Source organism: Papio anubis, chromosome 10 (genome assembly GCF_008728515.1).
Source record: "Papio anubis isolate 15944 chromosome 10, Panubis1.0, whole genome shotgun sequence".
NCBI lineage: Eukaryota > Metazoa > Chordata > Mammalia > Primates > Cercopithecidae > Papio > Papio anubis.
This window is the reverse complement of record NC_044985.1, coordinates 125,627,864-125,643,854: the sequence shown is the minus strand read 5'-3', so window position 1 is coordinate 125,643,854 and position 15,991 is coordinate 125,627,864. Positions and strand designations below refer to the sequence as shown.

The 15,991-nt window shown below is 52.4% G+C and overlaps 1 protein-coding gene across 6 annotated transcripts in view; it reads right to left on the bottom strand.

The window, feature by feature from the left end:
* The window catches only part of ING5 (inhibitor of growth family member 5), a 34,435-nt gene extending 20,325 nt beyond the window's left edge, over positions 1-14,110 (bottom strand). For 2 of the 6 annotated variants that reach the window (XR_002516382.2, XM_003908205.4), the window contains exons 1-2: positions 3,213-3,327; positions 608-679 (exon numbers count right to left, since the gene is read on the bottom strand). Coding sequence is in view for 5 of the 6 variants with exons in the window: in XM_003908205.4 (XP_003908254.1) it covers positions 608-679; positions 3,213-3,249 (109 nt within the window). In the remaining variant the exon portion in view is untranslated. Of the gene's footprint in view, positions 1-607; positions 680-3,090; positions 3,112-3,212; positions 3,329-13,451 lie in introns of those variants that run through there. The other 4 variants (XM_009183561.4, XM_009183560.4, XM_021924256.2 and 1 more) reach the window with 4 other exon arrangements.
* Between the last annotated feature and the right edge of the window lie 1,881 nt (positions 14,111-15,991).

The following is a 15,991-nucleotide window of genomic DNA, read 5'->3' as shown; positions in this document are numbered from 1 at the left end:
AGGTCAGGAGATCAAGACCATCCTGGCTAATACAGTGAAACTCCATCTCTACTAAAAATACAAAAAAAAAGAAAAATTAGTCGGGCATGGTGGCAGGCACCTGTAGTCCCAGCTACTCAGGAGGCTGACGCAGGAGAATGGCGTGAACCCAGGAGGTGGAGCTTGCAGTGAGCTGAGATCACGCCACTGCACTCCGGCCGGGGCGACAAAGAGAGACTCCGTCTCAAAAAAAAAAAACAAAACAAAAACCGGAGTTAAACACCAAAAGGCCAAAAAATACTACCAAACTTTTAAAACAATGCACACACTACATACTCTGAAAATTGAAAATTTATAAAAGAAAAAAAATGGCAATAAATATTTTGATTGGAAAGGGTGATGGTTGTAAGAGCATGATATAAAGATGTGTAAGAACCCAAGAAACTAAATGTGGCTTTGAAAGTATCAACACCTACTGCAAGACACTGGGTGATATCCACAGCCCAGGGCTAGGCCAATGCCCCACTAACCTGGGTCCCCTCAAAACCCTCTGCCCCCAGCCTTCAGGAGCTGCTGGCTCCCAGCTGTCAGAACCCAGTTCTGGTTGTACTGAGAGGCCTAAACCCACCTTCTGTCCTCTGGTCCAGCTCTCGCATCAGCTGGAAGTTCCTCTGAAGTTCGCAGGGAAGGTTCTCGATACCTGAAACGCAAAAACATGGAAGTCATGTACCTCTCAGTAGCAGGACAAAAATTCACCTTCAAAGGTTGTTTTGTCTTTTTTTCTTTTTTTGAGACAAAAGTTTGCTCTTGTTGCCCAGGCTGGAGTGCAGTGGTGCAATCTCGGCTCACTGCAACCTACACCTCCCAGGTTCAAGTGATTCTCACGCCTCAGCCTCCCGAGTAGCTGGGATTACAGGTACATGCCACCATGCCCGGCTAATTTTTGTATTTTTAGTAGAGACGGGGTTCCACCAGGTTGGCCAGGCTTGTCTCAAACTCCTGACCTCAAGTGATCTGCCCACCTCAGCCTCTCAAAGTGCGGGGATGACAGGCGTTGAGCCACCAGGCCTGGCCAAAAGTTTTATACTTAAAGTTTAAAATGACAAGCCCACTCTGTCTTCTGTTTCTGTTAGGGTTTGGGGAGCGCCAGGATTGTGATATCATTTTTTGACTTAGGTACCAAATAGTGCTGATAAGAGGCTAACACACTTCAAAAGCTGTCGGAAGTCAAAGAAGGGAGAGGGAAACTTGGAAACCAACAGCAGAGGCAGAGGAGGCCACCTGGCCCCACCCTCTAGGCTACCCCACCTCAGGGAGCAGCATCCTCCAAGGCTCAAGCCAAAATACCCTGAGTCCTCCTTGATCTTCCCCGACTTTACCCAGAAATCCAGTGCATCGAGCAGTGTAGCCACGCTGTGCATGCGACTTTATGCAAGGATAGAAATGTTTTCTCTCTCGGCCGGGCGCAGTGGCTCATGCCTGTAATCCCAGCACTTTAGGAGGCCGAGGCAGGCAAGTCACTTGAGGTCAGGAGTTCAAGACCAGCCTGGCCAACATGGTGAAACCCCGTCTCTACAAAAAATACAAAAATTATCTGGGCATGGTGGTGCACACCTACAGTCCCAGCTACTAGGGAGGCTAGGGCATGAGAACTGCTTGAACCCGGGAGGCGGAGGTTGCAGTGCGCTGAGATCACACCCTGCAGCCTGGGCAACAGGGTGAGACTCGATTTCAAAAAAAAAAGAAAAAGAAAAAAGAAAAGAAATGCTCTCTCTCTGAGCTGCCCAAGACAGTGGTGGCCATCCGGAGCTACTGAGCACTGGAAATGGAACTAACGCTATTCAATTTTTAATTTTACTTAAATAGTCCCTGTGGCTATCGCAATCATCCCCAACAGTCTGCCAGGAAGACCCCCGTGCTGTTTTCCAGTCTGCACTGATATCCCCTAGAGCAGGCCAACCTCTGCCCCCTGCACAGCTGACACAGGCTCCTGAGGTGGGCTGCCTCTTCCGGTCTTGGCCACCCTCCTATCTGCTGTTCACAGTTACCAGACAATCATTTTAAACCTAACACTACCTTATGCATCTGATGCTTCCAACCCGTGTTTTCCCAGGTCCCCTAGAGGACAGAGGCGCAGCCTCCCAGGCACACACACAGTCAACCCTCGTTGGGAGGCCAGCCCACTGGCTGGGCACCAGGATGGAGAAGGCTTCTCCTCCAGCGTGCTCCCGGGTTTGACTCTTCTACCCGGGGAACCCCCCACTACTCAGACCCCCACGAGACAGCAGAGCACATGGGCAGAACAGGGCGTCCCTCTAGGGCAGGGGTCTCCAACTCCAGGCCACGGCTCACTCGCCACTGTCTCAGCTCCTGGGCGAGTGCCAGGCCGAAGACCATGAGGATCCCCAGTGCAGCGCCCACATAAGGGCCCTCCAGAGTCACCAAGCACAACCCCAAACACCGCGACCCCAAAGCTGTGCCCATTCCGGGCCGACGTCAGGGGTCCCGCGTGGGCTCTGCCCCTCTACGAGCGGGGGCCCCTGAGCAGTCTGCTGGGCAGCGCTGGGCCTTCCCTGGTCTGTAAAGTGAGGGAAAGCACCATCGCTCAGCCGCTGGGGGCGCCGACCTGCTGCCACCTGGACACGGCACCGCCCGCCCACCAGGGCCGACTCGGCGCCGCCCTCCCCGTCTCGGCGCCGCCGTCCCCAGGGCCGGGGAGAGACGCCCCGTGGCCCGCACGCCCTCCCCAGCCGCGGTCACACAAGAGGCCGGCGCACAGCCAGGCGGGGGCCCAAACCCCGGAGCCCCCAAGCCCCGGAGCCCCGCAGCGGGTGTCAGCTCAACCTGCAGACCTGACGGGACGGACGGGGCCGGGAACGGGCGGGGCCGGGGCCGGAGCTGGGGGCGGAGACGAGGCGGGGCCTGGGTGGGGGCGGGACCTAAGCTATGGGCGGGACGAGTCCGCAAGCCCCGCCCCACCCGGCCCCGCCCCGCCGTGACGCACCTGGAATTGGCGCGGCCGAGCCGGCGGGACCCCCCCATCGCCCGCCCCCCGCGCCCTCCCCTCTCTTGCGGCCCTGCCCCGCCCCGTCCGCGCGCCCCAAGTCGCACCCGGCAGCGCCTGCCGCCCTCCCGAGCCCACGGGGTCTGCATGCGGTGCCCGGCGCGCGGGGGGCTGCGGCACTGGGAGCTCCGCGTGGGCGGCGGGCGCGGGGCCCGCGGGGCGCGCTTACTGTCGAGATAGTGCTCCAAGTACATGGCGGTCGCCATCTTCGTCCGCGGCCGCGCTCGGGGTCTGCGCGGGCGGGCGGTGCCGCGGGAGGCGGGGGCGGGGCGGTGCCAGCGCGCTCACTATTCATGAGTCGCGCGCGCTGATTGGCCGCGGTCGGGGGCGGGGCCGGACACGCCCCTAGGCTTCCGGCGGGCGGCGGGCTGCGGGGCCCGGGCGGAGGTTGTGGTGGCGGCGTCGTGCAGCGAGCTGGACCCAGGGCCGCAGCAGATCGGAGGCCGAGGAGGAGCAGGGGTTCCCGGCCCCGCCGCCCGCCGTACAGCCCAAGGCACCCAGGTGGGCGTCTCCCCTCCGAACCTGCCAGCGACCCCAGGGCCACCAGACGCCAACACGTGGCCCCGGAGACCTCGCGCACGTCCTGACGGCGCTGCTCCCGGACGGGATCCCGGACAGGCCGCCACGAGGCCCCACCTTCCCGAAGGCTCCTTGGGGCCTGTCTGGCTCAGCGCCTTCCCTCCGGACCCCGAGCCTCCGGGGCCTCAGCCCGGCCTGAGCCGAGGGCCAGCACCGCGTGGCCGGAGCGAGCTGTCCCCTCCCTCAGGGCCTGGACCCTGGCGCCCTCCCCGGGCAAGGCCGCCCCTTCCCTCAAAGGAAAGCGGCCGCCCCGCCCAGCACCAGTGAGGACACCAGCTCCTTTGCTGCCACCTGTCGAGGCAGGCAGCACCCGCACCATCTGGATGCCTTGGCCGAAACGGCACGTGCAAGCAGTATGATATAGTTAATAAGATGGCGTGCAAAGGTGTGCAGTAAGATGCATGCAAAAATACTGGAGAAGGCCGGCACGCTGTGTCACGCCTGTAATGCCATCACTTTGGGAGGCCAACGCGGGCGGATCACTTGAGGCCAGGAGTTTGAGACCAGCCTGGCCAACGTGGCGAAACCCCGAGGCTATTAAAAATACAAAAAAAAAAAAAAAATTAGCCGGGCGTGGTGGTGCACGCCTGTAGTCCCAGCTACCCCGGAGGCTGAGCCCGGGAGGCAGAGGTGGTAGTGAGCGGAGATCACGTCTGCACTCCAGCCTGGCCGACAGAGCAAGACTCTGTCTCCAAAAAAATGTTTTTAAAGAAAAAACAAATACTGGAGAAACATAATTAAAATATGTTTAGGACTCGGCGCGGTGGCTCGCGCCTGTAATCCCAGCACTTTGGGAGGCCGAGGCGGGCAGATCACTTGAGGGCAGGAATTTGAGACCAGCCTAGCCAACGTGGTGAAACCATGTCTCTACTAAAAGTACAAAAATTACTGGAGCGTGGTGGCGGGCACCTGTAATCCCAGCTGCTCAGAGACTGAGGCAGGAAAATTACTTGAACTTGGGAGGTGGCGGTTGCAGTGAAACGAGATCACGTCACTGCACTGCAGCTTGGGTGACAAGCGCAAGACTCCGTCTCAAAATAATAATAATACAAAAATTAGCCAAGCATGGTGGCAGGTGCCTGTAATCCCAGCTACTAGGGAGGCTGAAGCGGGAGAATCGCTTGAGCCTGGGAGGCGGAGGTTGCAGTGAGTCGAGATTGCACCACTGCACTCCAGCCTGGGTGGCAGAGCAAGACTCCATCTCAAAAGTAAAATAAAACTGGGCAGGCGCGGTGGCTTACGCCTGTAATCCCAGCACTTTGGGAGGATGAGGCGGGCGGATCACGAGGTCAGGAGACCGAGACCATCCTGGCTAACACGGTGAAACCCCGTGGATCACGAGGTCAATAATTCGAGACCAGCCTGGCTAACGTGGCAAAACCCCATTTCTACTAAAAATACAAAACTGGCCAGGCACGGTGGCTCACACCTGTAATCCCAGCACTCTGGGAGGCCGAGGCGGGTGGATCACGAGGTCAGGAGATCGAGACCATCTTGGCTAACACAGTGAAACCCCGTCTCTACTAAAAATATAAAAAAATTAGCCAGGCGTGGTGGCGGGCGCCTGTAGTCCCAGCTACTCGGCAGGCTGAGGCAAGAGAATGGTGTGAACCTGGGAGGCGGAGCTTGCAGTGAGCCGAGATTGCGCCACTGCACTCCAGCCTGGGCGACAGAGCAAGACTCTGTCTCAGAAAAAAAATACAAAACTTAGCTGGACATTATGGCTGGTGCCTGTAATCCCAGCTACTCAGGAGGCTGAGGAAGGAGAATCACTTGAACCCGGTACGTGGAGGTTGCAGTGAGCTGAGATCGTGCCACTGCACTCCAGCCTGGGTGACAGAGCGAGACTCCGTCTCAAAAAAAATAAATAAAATAAAATAATTAAAAATGTTTAAATATTAGTCTTTGGGGGGATTCTTCTCTGCCTCCTAACTTTGTGTAGCATCATCATGCAGTGTTCACCAGTACCCATGTTTCTCCTCTTCTCACCTCACAGCTGGACACCCCCAAGCTGGGACTCCAACTCATCTCTGGCAGGTCTTTAATGTGTGAAGTGTGTGTCACTTCCCAGTCCTGTCTCTATTCCCTGTGATCTCAAGAGAACATCCGAAAGGCTCCCCAAGCCCCAAGAACTGATGACCACTAGATGGAAAGTGTAGAGGCCCCAGAACCCCCCGCCCCACCCCCAGCCACGTCCTTGACTTCAGAGATGCAGCGTTGCTGGTCACACACATTAGCATAACCTGATCAAAGTAGCAGTACTTTTTTTTTGAGACGGAGTCTCGCTCTGTCGCCCAGGCTGGAGTGCAGTGGCCGGATCTCGGCTCACTGCAAGCTCCGCCTCCTGGGTTTACACCATTCTCCTGCCTCAGCCTCCCGAGTAGCTGGGACCACAGGCACCCACCACCTCGCCCGGCTAGTTTTTTGTATTTTTTAGTAGAGATGGGGTTTCACCGTGTTAGCCAGGATGGTCTCGATCTCCTGACCTCGTGGTCCGCCCGTCTCGGCCTCCCAAAGTGCTGGGATTACCGGCTTGAGCCACCGCGCCCAGCCAGGAGCAGTACTTTCATTATTTAAACTGCATTTTTAAAGACAGTAAGCCAGGTACTATGACTCAAATCTGTATGATCACCATGAGAGGCTGAGGTGGGAGGATGGCTTGAGCCCAGGAGGTCTAGGCTGCAATGAGTCTTGATCAAACCACTGTACTCTTGCCTGGGTGACAGAGACTCCCATCTAAAAAAACAAGTTATGTCCCCCTTGGTGAACTCTTCCCTAAACCCCAGTCAAATACTGAAAACCAGAGACAATGTTGTTGCCACTATTATGTTCATTATAAAAATGCAGGCCGGGCATGGTGGCTTACACCCGTAATCCCAGCATTTCGGGAGGCCGAGGCAGGCGGATCACCTGAGATCAGGAGTTGGAGACCAGCCTGACCAACATGGTGAAACCCCGTCTCTACTAAAAATACAAAAAAAATTAGCCAAGCTTGGTGGCAGGTGCCTGTAGTCCCAGCTACTTGGGAGGCTGAGGCACAAGAATTGTTTGAACCAGCCCAGAAGGCAGAGGTTGCAGTGAGTCGAGATCGTGCCACTGCACTCCATCCTGGACAACAGAGCCAGAAGGCCGGGTGTGGCGACTCATGCCTGTAATCCCAGCACTTTGGGAGGCCAAGGCAGGCGGATCATGAGGTCAGGAGATGGAGAGCATCCTGGCTAACATGGTGAAACCCCGTCTCTACTAAAAATACAAAAAAATTAGCTGGGCGTGGTGGCGGGCGCCTGTAGTCCCAGCTACTCAGGACGCTGAGGCAGGAGAATGACATGAACCTGGGAGGCGGAGGTTGCAGTGAGCCGAGATCACGCCACTGCACTCCGGCCTGGGTGACAGAGTAAGACTCCATCTCAAAAAAAAAAAAAAAAATGCTTGGTGTGCGGTGGCTCATGCCTGTAATCCCAGCACTTTGGGAGGACGAGGTGGGCAGATCACCTGAGGTCAGGAGTTTGAGGCCAGCCTGAGCAACGTGGAGAAACCCCGTCTCTAATAAAAATACAAAATTAGCCGGGTGTGGTGACACATGCCTGCAATCTCAGCTGCTTGGGAGCCTTAGGAAGGAGAATCGTTTGAACTTGGGAGGTGGAGGTTGCAGTGAGCTGAGGTCAGGCCATTACACTCCAGCCTGGGCAACAAGAGCGAAACTTCTCAAAAAAAAGAAAAAAAACAAAAAAAAAATTGACCAGGTGTGGTGGCTCACGCCTGTAATTCCAGCACTTTGGGAGGCCAAGGTGGGTGGATCACCTGAGGTCGGGAGTTCGAGACCAGCCTGACTAATATGGAGAAACCCCATCTCTAATAAAAATACAAAATTAGCTGGTGTGGCGGCAGCTGCCTGTAATAGCTACTTGGGAGGGTGAGGCAGGAGAATCGCTTGAACCCAGGAGGTGGAGGTTGTGGTGAGCTGAGATTGTGCCATTGCATTCCAGCCTGGGCAACAAGAGCAAGACTCCGTCTCAAAAACAAAAAAATCAAACCATACAGGAACTTGTAGCTTCCCACCTCCCCAGGGGGCAGGACTGTGATTGCCTTTTTCACCTTTCAGTCCTAATGTTAGCAGTTTGAGTGCATCCTTACTGGCTTCATTTAATTATAGACTATTTTTCCATCAGTTTTAGGTTTATGGAAAAATTGAACAGAAAGTAGAGTTCTCATATACTCCCCTGCCACACACACACACACACACACACACACACACACACACACACACAGATTCCTCTATTATAAACATGTTGCATTAATGTGTTACATTTGTTACAACTGATGAAACAATATTGATAATTATTAGCCAAAGTCCATCATTATTTCCGTAAGAGTTCATTCTGCCTTGTGCTTTATTTTATTTACTTATTTATTTATTTATTTATGTGTTTAGAGATGGAGTCTGGCTTCTTTGCCCAGGCTGGAGTGCAGTGGTGCAATCTTGGCTTACTACAACCTCCATCTTCTGGGTTCAAGCGATTCTCCTGCCTCGGCCTCCCAAGTAACTGGGACTACAGGCAGGCGCCACCACGCCTGGCTAAGTTTTGTGTTTTAAGTAGAGATGCGGTTTCGCCCTGTTGGCCAGGCTGGTTTCAAACTCCTAACCTTAGGTGATCCACCAGCCTCGGCCTTCCAAAATGCCGGGATTACGGGCATGAGCCACCGTGCCCGGTGCCTGATGCATTCTTACAGGTTTTGACAAACGTATGATGTCAGCTGCCCCCATTACATGTCATACAGCATAGTCTTATGGCCCTAAAAATCCCCTGCGCTTCCCTATTCATCCCTCTCCCCTCCTCTGAAGCCCCTGGCAACCACTGATCATTTTACTGTTTCCATAGTTTGCTTTTCCCAGAATGTCGTGTAATTGGAATCATACAGTGTGAGCCCTTTCAGGATGGCTCCTTTCACTCAGCAACATGCATTTAAGGCCCCAGCATGCCTTTCCGTGGCTTAATAGCTAGTTCATGTTTAATTTGAAAAATATTCCAATGTCTGGATGTTCCACAGTTTACCCATGTACTTATCAAAGAGCATCTTGGTTGTTTCCAATTTTTGGTTATTATATTATTATTATTACTATTATTTTGAAACACAGTCTCTCACTCTGTCACCCAAGCTAGAGTGCAATGGTGCAATCTCAGCTCACTGCAACCTCTGCCTCCCGGGTTAAAGCGATTCTCCTGCCTCTCCCTCCCAAGTAGCTGGGATTACAGGTGCCTGCCACCATGCCCAGCTAATTTTTGTATTTTTAGTAGAGACAGGGTTTTGCCACATTTGCCAGGATGGTCTCTATTCCTTGACCCGTGATCTGCCGGCCTCAGCCTCCCAAAGTGCTAGGATTACAGGCGTGAGCCACCACACCCAGCCTCCGTTATTATTATTATTTTTAGAGTCAGGGTCTTGCTCTGTCACCCAGGCTGAAGTGCAGTGGCACAATCATGGCTCATGCAGCCTCCACCTCCTGGGTTCAAAGGACCTGTTGCCTCAGCCCTGAATATCTGGGACTATAAGCACGCACTGTGACACCTGGCTGATTTTTAAATTTTTCTGTAGAGTTGGGGTATCTATGTTGCCCAGGCTGGTTTCCAACTCCTGGGTTCAAGCACTATTCCAGCCTCAGCCTCCCCAAGTGCTGGGATTACAGACATGAACCACCGTGCCCAGCACTTTTGCCCATTTTTTCATTGGGTTGTTCTTTTATTGAGTCACAGTACCATTTTTCTACTACTTACTTTTCGTTTTGTTGTTTGTAGGTTGTTTTTGAGATGGAATATTGCACTGTCACCCCGGCTGGAGTGCAGCAGCGAGATCACAGCTTGCTACAACCTCCACCTCCCAGGTTCAAGCGATTCCTCAGCCTTGGCCTCCCGAGTAGCTAGGATTACAGGCGCCCACTGCCACACCCGGCTAATTTTTTGTATTTTTAGTAGAGACGGGGTTTCACTACGTGGGGCCAGGCTGGTCTCGAACTCCTCACCTCATGACCTGCCCATCTCGGCCTTCCAAAGTGGTGGGATTACAGGCGTGAGCCACCGAGCCCAGCCTGTTTTGTTTTTTGAGACAGGCTCTCACATTGTCACAGGCTGGAGTGCAGTGGTATGATCACAGTCCACTGCAGCTTGACCTGCTGGGCTCAAGCAATCCTCTTGCCTTGGCCTTCGCGATGCCGGGACTACAGGTGTGAGCTGCTGCACACGGCCTGACTTACGTTTTTAGCTGAATACTCCTTGTGAACATCTGGCCCTGCTTTACTCACCCTGCTTTGTCCCATTGACTAGATTTATTTTATTGTGGTGGCGTATCAGACTTCAACAAACTCCTTACAGATGTCCCCAATCTTTCAGTATCATAAATCATGCTCTAATGAACATGGCTATACATATAACTGCGTGTATCTGCCACCATTATGTATCACCGCCTTACAGACCGCCTTACAGACTCCTGAAAACCTAGTGGTTTAAAAGAACCTTTTTTTTTTTTTTTAAAGACAGAACCTTGCTCTGTCACACAGGCTGGACTGCAGTGGCACGATCTCGGCTCACTGCAACCTCCACCTCCTGGGTTCAAGCAATTCTGCTGCCTCAGCCTCCTGAGTAGGTGGGACTACAGGCGTGTGCTACCACGCCTAGATACTTTTTGTATTTTTAGTAGAGATGGGCTTTCACCGAATTGGCCAGGCTGGTCTTGAACTCCTGACCTTGTGATCCACCCACCTCGGCCTCCCAAAATGCTGAGATTATAGGCGTGAGCCACCATGCCCGGCCCAGAACCATTTTGTTACGTGTGACAGTGTGCCAGGAATTTCAGCAGCTCCACTGGGTAATCCTGTCCAGTGTGACACAACAGAGATCACCGGGATGGCTAGAAGGCTGACGTCAGCTGGCACCGTGGGCCAGAACACCCACATGTGGCCTCTCCAGCACAGCAGTCTCAGCAGCAGCAGGTCTAAGTCCCAGGAGGCTGGGGTGGAAGTCACCTGGGTGACCTCACTTTGGTAGCCCCAAGACATCACCTCACTACATTCTATTGGTCAAGCAAGTCACTGGGGCCAACCCAGATTGAATGGGAGAAACATTATACCCCCACTGAACAATGGGAGGAGGAGCAAGGATATCACATTGTCTCACCAGTCCTTTTTTTTTTTTTGCAATGGAGTCTCATTCTGTTGCCAGGCTGGAGTGCAGTGGCGTGATCTCAGCTCACTGCAATCTCTGCCTCCTGGGTTCAAGCGATTCTCCTGCCTCAGCCTCACATAATTTATTGTATTTTTAGTAGAGACGGGGTTTTACCATGTTAGCCAGGATGGTCTTGATCTCTTGACCTCGTGATCCACCTGCCTTGGCCTCCCAAAGTGCTGGGATTACAGGCGTGAGCCATCTCGCCTGGCCTGCAGTACATTTCTAATAATTTTTTCTAAAGAACTGGTAGGGCCGGGCGCCTCTCAAAACAAAAAAAAAGAAAAGAAAGAAAGAAACAATACTGCAGGCTCAGAGAGTATTGCTTTTTTTTTTTTTTTTTTGAGACAGAGTCTGTTTTGCCCAAGCTGAAGTGCAGTGGTGCAATCTCAGCTCACTGCAACCTCTGCCTGCCAGATTCAAGTGATTCTCCTGCCTCAGCCTCCCGAGTAGCTGGCATTACAGGCACCCGCCACCAAGCCTAATTTTTTTTGTATTTTTATTAGATGGGTTTCACTATGTTGGCCAGGCTGGTCTCGAACTCCTGACCTCATGATCCACCCACTTCGACCTCCCAAAGTGCTGGGATTACAGGCATAAGCCACCGCGCCTGGCCTGTATTGCACATTTTAAGGGCTGATACTTTTAAATGAATTGCCCAAAGGGAAGGTTACACCAAGCGGCATGGCCACTGGTTGTGTTTTCCATACTTCGGCCAACCCTAGATTTCATCAGGCTTTTAAAATTTTTAACCTTCGCTAAACTCATGGGTGTGGGGGGAAGCCAACCTTAAATGTCTTAATCATATTTATTTCATTTTAAGTGAAGCTAAACATTTTTTAAACATATTTGTTGCCTATTTGTAGTTCTTCCATCCTTTTCTGCTTTATATCTTTTACTGACTCTTTTTTTTTTTTTTGAGACAGAGTCTCGTTCTGTCGCCCAGGCTGGAGTGCAGCGGTGTGATCTTGGCTCACTGCAAGCTCCGCCTCCCGGGTTCACGCCATTCGCCTGCCTCAGCCTCTCCAGTAGCTGGGACTACAGGCGCCACCACCACACCCGGCTAATTTTTTGTATTTTTTTTAGTAGAAACGGGGTTTCACCGTGTTAGCCAGGATGGTCTCGATCTGCTGACCTCGTGATCCGCCCGCCTCGGCCTCCCAAAGTGCTGGGATTACAGGCGTGAGCCACCGCGCCCGGCCATCTTTTACTGATTCTCTATGTAGAAACTGGTCTTCATGTATTTTGTTTAAAAAAATATATTTATTATTAAGGGTTATTGGCCCTCACATATCATATATTAAATATAACTCTCCCAGAGACCAATTTGTCTTCTTTCACTCACACACACAAAACTGGCAAACGCTTTTGAAGGGACCCTATTTTAGAAACTGCCAGAGAGGGCCAGGTGCAGTGGCTCACGCCTGTAATCCCAATACTAAATTTAGGAGGCCGAGGCAGGTGGATCACCTGAGGTCAGGAGTTCCAGACCAGCCTGGCCAACATGGTGAAACTCCATCTCTACCGAAAATACAAAATTAGCTGGGCGTGGTGGTGGCACCTGTAATCTCAGCAACTTGGGAGGCTGAGGCAGGAGAATCCCTTGAACCTGGGAGGCAGAGTTTGCATTGAGCCGAGATTGCGCCATTGCACTCCAGTCTGGGCAACAAGAGCAAAACTCTGTCTGGAAAAAAAACAAAACGAAACTGCCAGAGAGATGGCTCCCTTACTACCCCTCTCGTGCCTGCTGTGGTCTGCTTAGAGCAAGTTTCTCAACCTTGGCACAAGGGACACTTTGGGTCTGATGACATTTCACTGTGTGGGGCCACATCATGCTTCATAGGATGTTTACCCAGCATCCCTGGCCTATACCCACTAGATGCTGTTAGCACCCCCATCCCAATCCAAATGTCCCCAGACCGAGGCTCTGTCTGGAGAAAAAAAAAAAAAAAGCAAGCAAGCAGAGACCTAATGAACCCATGTGTCCACCTGCATCTTTCTGCAATTATCAGCCTGTGGCCAACTCCATTTCACCTATTATCTCTGACCACACAGACCCAGCATCCCACATTTCACCCATGAAGTGGATCTACTCGCCTATCGGGCCTCCAGGGTCTTGTGGAGTGACTCTTGCACCCATTGCTCCAGGACAGACAGTGCTGGAAATCAGGCTGAGGCTGTCAGCGTGGCAGTACGAAGGACACTGGATTCTCAGCCACACAGACCCTCCTACGCCCACGTCAGGACTGAGGTCAGCAGGCCGGGGTGTGGCGGTCATCCTGTGATCACGCAGGAACACCAAGAGAACTGCTAGGATGTGGACCAACCTGATGTCCTGAGTCACAGAGCTCCTGCCTAACACTGGACTTCATGTAATGTCAGATGATTGAATACCTTAATGCTCTGAGCCACAGTGGGCTGGCTGGTATTCTGCTACCTGTGCTAAAAAGCATCCTACGAGAGGTACACCATGCTGGAATAGGCAAAAGCGTTTCTTGTATCTTATTAACACACTTCAAGATGCTCATGTGCTTCAGCAATCCCTGCAGTCAAAAAGGTCCTCCACTCCCCAGTACACAAGGCCCAGCCAGCCAGATTCCCTCCATCCTCACCTTCCTCCCGTCCCAGGGGAGCCAGGAAAGCCATGCATGCACCAACACGGATGCCCTGTGTTCCTCCTCATCAGCCTGCTGAGTCCTCCTGGACCTGACGAGAGGCAGTACTGCAGCCTCGCCCAGCCCTGGGAAGGTGGTCTTCCTTACTACAATCCCCTTCATCCTTTGGAGGGCAACAAGATGGTATTTTATAAGGAGGTATCAATCAGAAAAAAGGGATATTACTTTGATTATCTATGTAAGAGAATAATAAGTACCATTCTTAGTACTTGTAATCGTTCGCTAGGTTGTGCTGTGGTAACAAAGGATCCCGAAGTCTCAGTGACTCGAAATCACAATGGCTTACTTCTTGCTGACGGCTGTACTTCACGTGCCTTTGTTACAGGATCTGGGGTGAAAAATCAGCTCTCACTGTGCACATGCTGTGTTCATGCTGGGGGCAGAAAGGGAGGGACTAAACCACAAAACACCTTTTAGAGCTTCTGCCTGAACGGGGCACAAGACAGCAGAATACTTTACATCACCATTTGGAAGTCTCACAGCTAAGCTGGACGTCAAGGAAGGGCAGGCTGGGTGCGGTGGTTCACGTCTGTAATCCCAATACTTAGGGAGGCTGACGTGGGTGGATCACCTGAGGTCAGGAGTTCGAGACCAGCCTGGCAAACATGGTGAAACCCCATCTCTACTAAAAATACAATAATTAGCTGGGCGTGGTGGCAGGCGCCTGTAATCTCAGCTACTTGGGAGTTGAGGCAGAATAGGCTGAACCCGGGAGGTGGAGGTTGCAGTGAGCCGAGATCATGCCATTGCACTCCATTCTGGGCCACAAGAGAGAAACTCCGTTTCAAAAAAAAAAAAAAAATTAAAAAATAAAATAAATTAAAAATACAAAAATTAGCCAGGTGGGTGGTGGCAGGCACCTATAATCCCAGCTACTCAGGAAGTTGAGGCAGGAGAATCGCTTGAACCCGGCAGGTGGAGGTTGCAGTAAGCCGAGATTGCGCCAATGCACTCCAACCTGGGCGACAGAGCAGGACTCCATCTCAAAAAAAATAAAAATAAAAGTAAATTAAAAAGGAAAAAAGGGCATAACTGGTAATAATAATATAACCCACATCCTTCCAGAACCCCAAACTGAATTGGGCAGGGTTCAGCTACTGGAAAACACAAAGCCACTCTAGGTATGCAGTGATAATGTAATCGCGGGCTTACACAAAGGCTGGGAGCAAAGTCAGGGAAATTGTTGCCAATGACCTCAGCCCAAAGCACTGAAGTGGGTGGAGGTCTCAAGAGCTCATGGCGAAGCCAATGCAAACTCAACACTAGAAAGCTACCAGCAATCTCTTGGTCTACATCAGTGAGGCAGGTGGTTCTCAAAAGCTCATTAGCAAACAGCCTTGAATTTCATCTATATTTCTGGCTGAGAGTGCCTCCCAAGAATAATCGCCTCCAAAGGTATGAGTGCCTCTCTCTGGCAGGCTGTAACACAGAGCTACACAGATGATTCTGGGAAATGCAGTTCCTACCTTTTCTTCTGCTAAGCAGAAAGTGAGGTCTAGCTGACAACTGACAATTTGGCACATAAAGATAGTAATTTAGGTATCTAAAATAACAAAAAGTCTCATCTGAGAACTGTCCGGGCAGCCAGATATCCCTAAGATAACAGCAAACGCGACTGAGCGCTTTCTAGATGCCAGGGACACTTCGCGGGACTTTTTCCACCTCTCTATAGCAGAGACAGTTTTTCCTCTTATCATCATGACCCACATTTCAGAGGAGTTGGAGGCATGGAAAGAGGAAACAACTTGCCCGTTCTCTCTCCGTGCTATAATTTGTATACATCATCCTTTAAAACGGACTTTTTGGCCGGGCGCGGTGGCTCACGCCTGTAATCCCAGCATTCTGGGAGGCCGAGGCGGAGGATCACGAGGTCAGGAGATCGAGACCATCCTGGCTAACACGGTGAAATCCCGCCTCTACTAAAAATACACAAAATTAGCCGGGTGTGGTGGCGGCGCCTGTAGTCCCAGCTACTCGGGAGGCTGAGGCAGGAGAATGGCTTGAACCCGGGAGACGGAGGTTGCAGTGAGCCGGGATCGCGCCACTGCACTCCAGCCTGGGCGGCAGAGCGAGACTCCGTCTCAAACAAAACAACAACAAAAAACAACAAAACAACAACACAAACACACACACGGACTTTTCAGAGCCCTGCAGTTTTGCGCTTCAGGAACTATGGTGAACATTTATCAACCCCACGGTTTTACTACAACTGCCAGGTAGCCAGTGTCTACACAGCCCCCTATCCTGCCCCTGCTGTCAAACACAGCGTTTCCAGAACGCAGTCGGAGTGGGCTCCAGGTGAGCTCTGGGAGGCGCCCCGGCTGAGCCTGGGCACTGGGCCCCGCGCTTCGGGAGGCATCTCGCTCGTGCGTCTCGCGCGCCGCGGGACCGGAGCCCTCGCGCGTGCAGCGGGCACCGCAGGGCCGTGAGAGTCGGGCCCGCTGCGCGCAGCCAGGAGCCAACGAGAGGCGACGCTG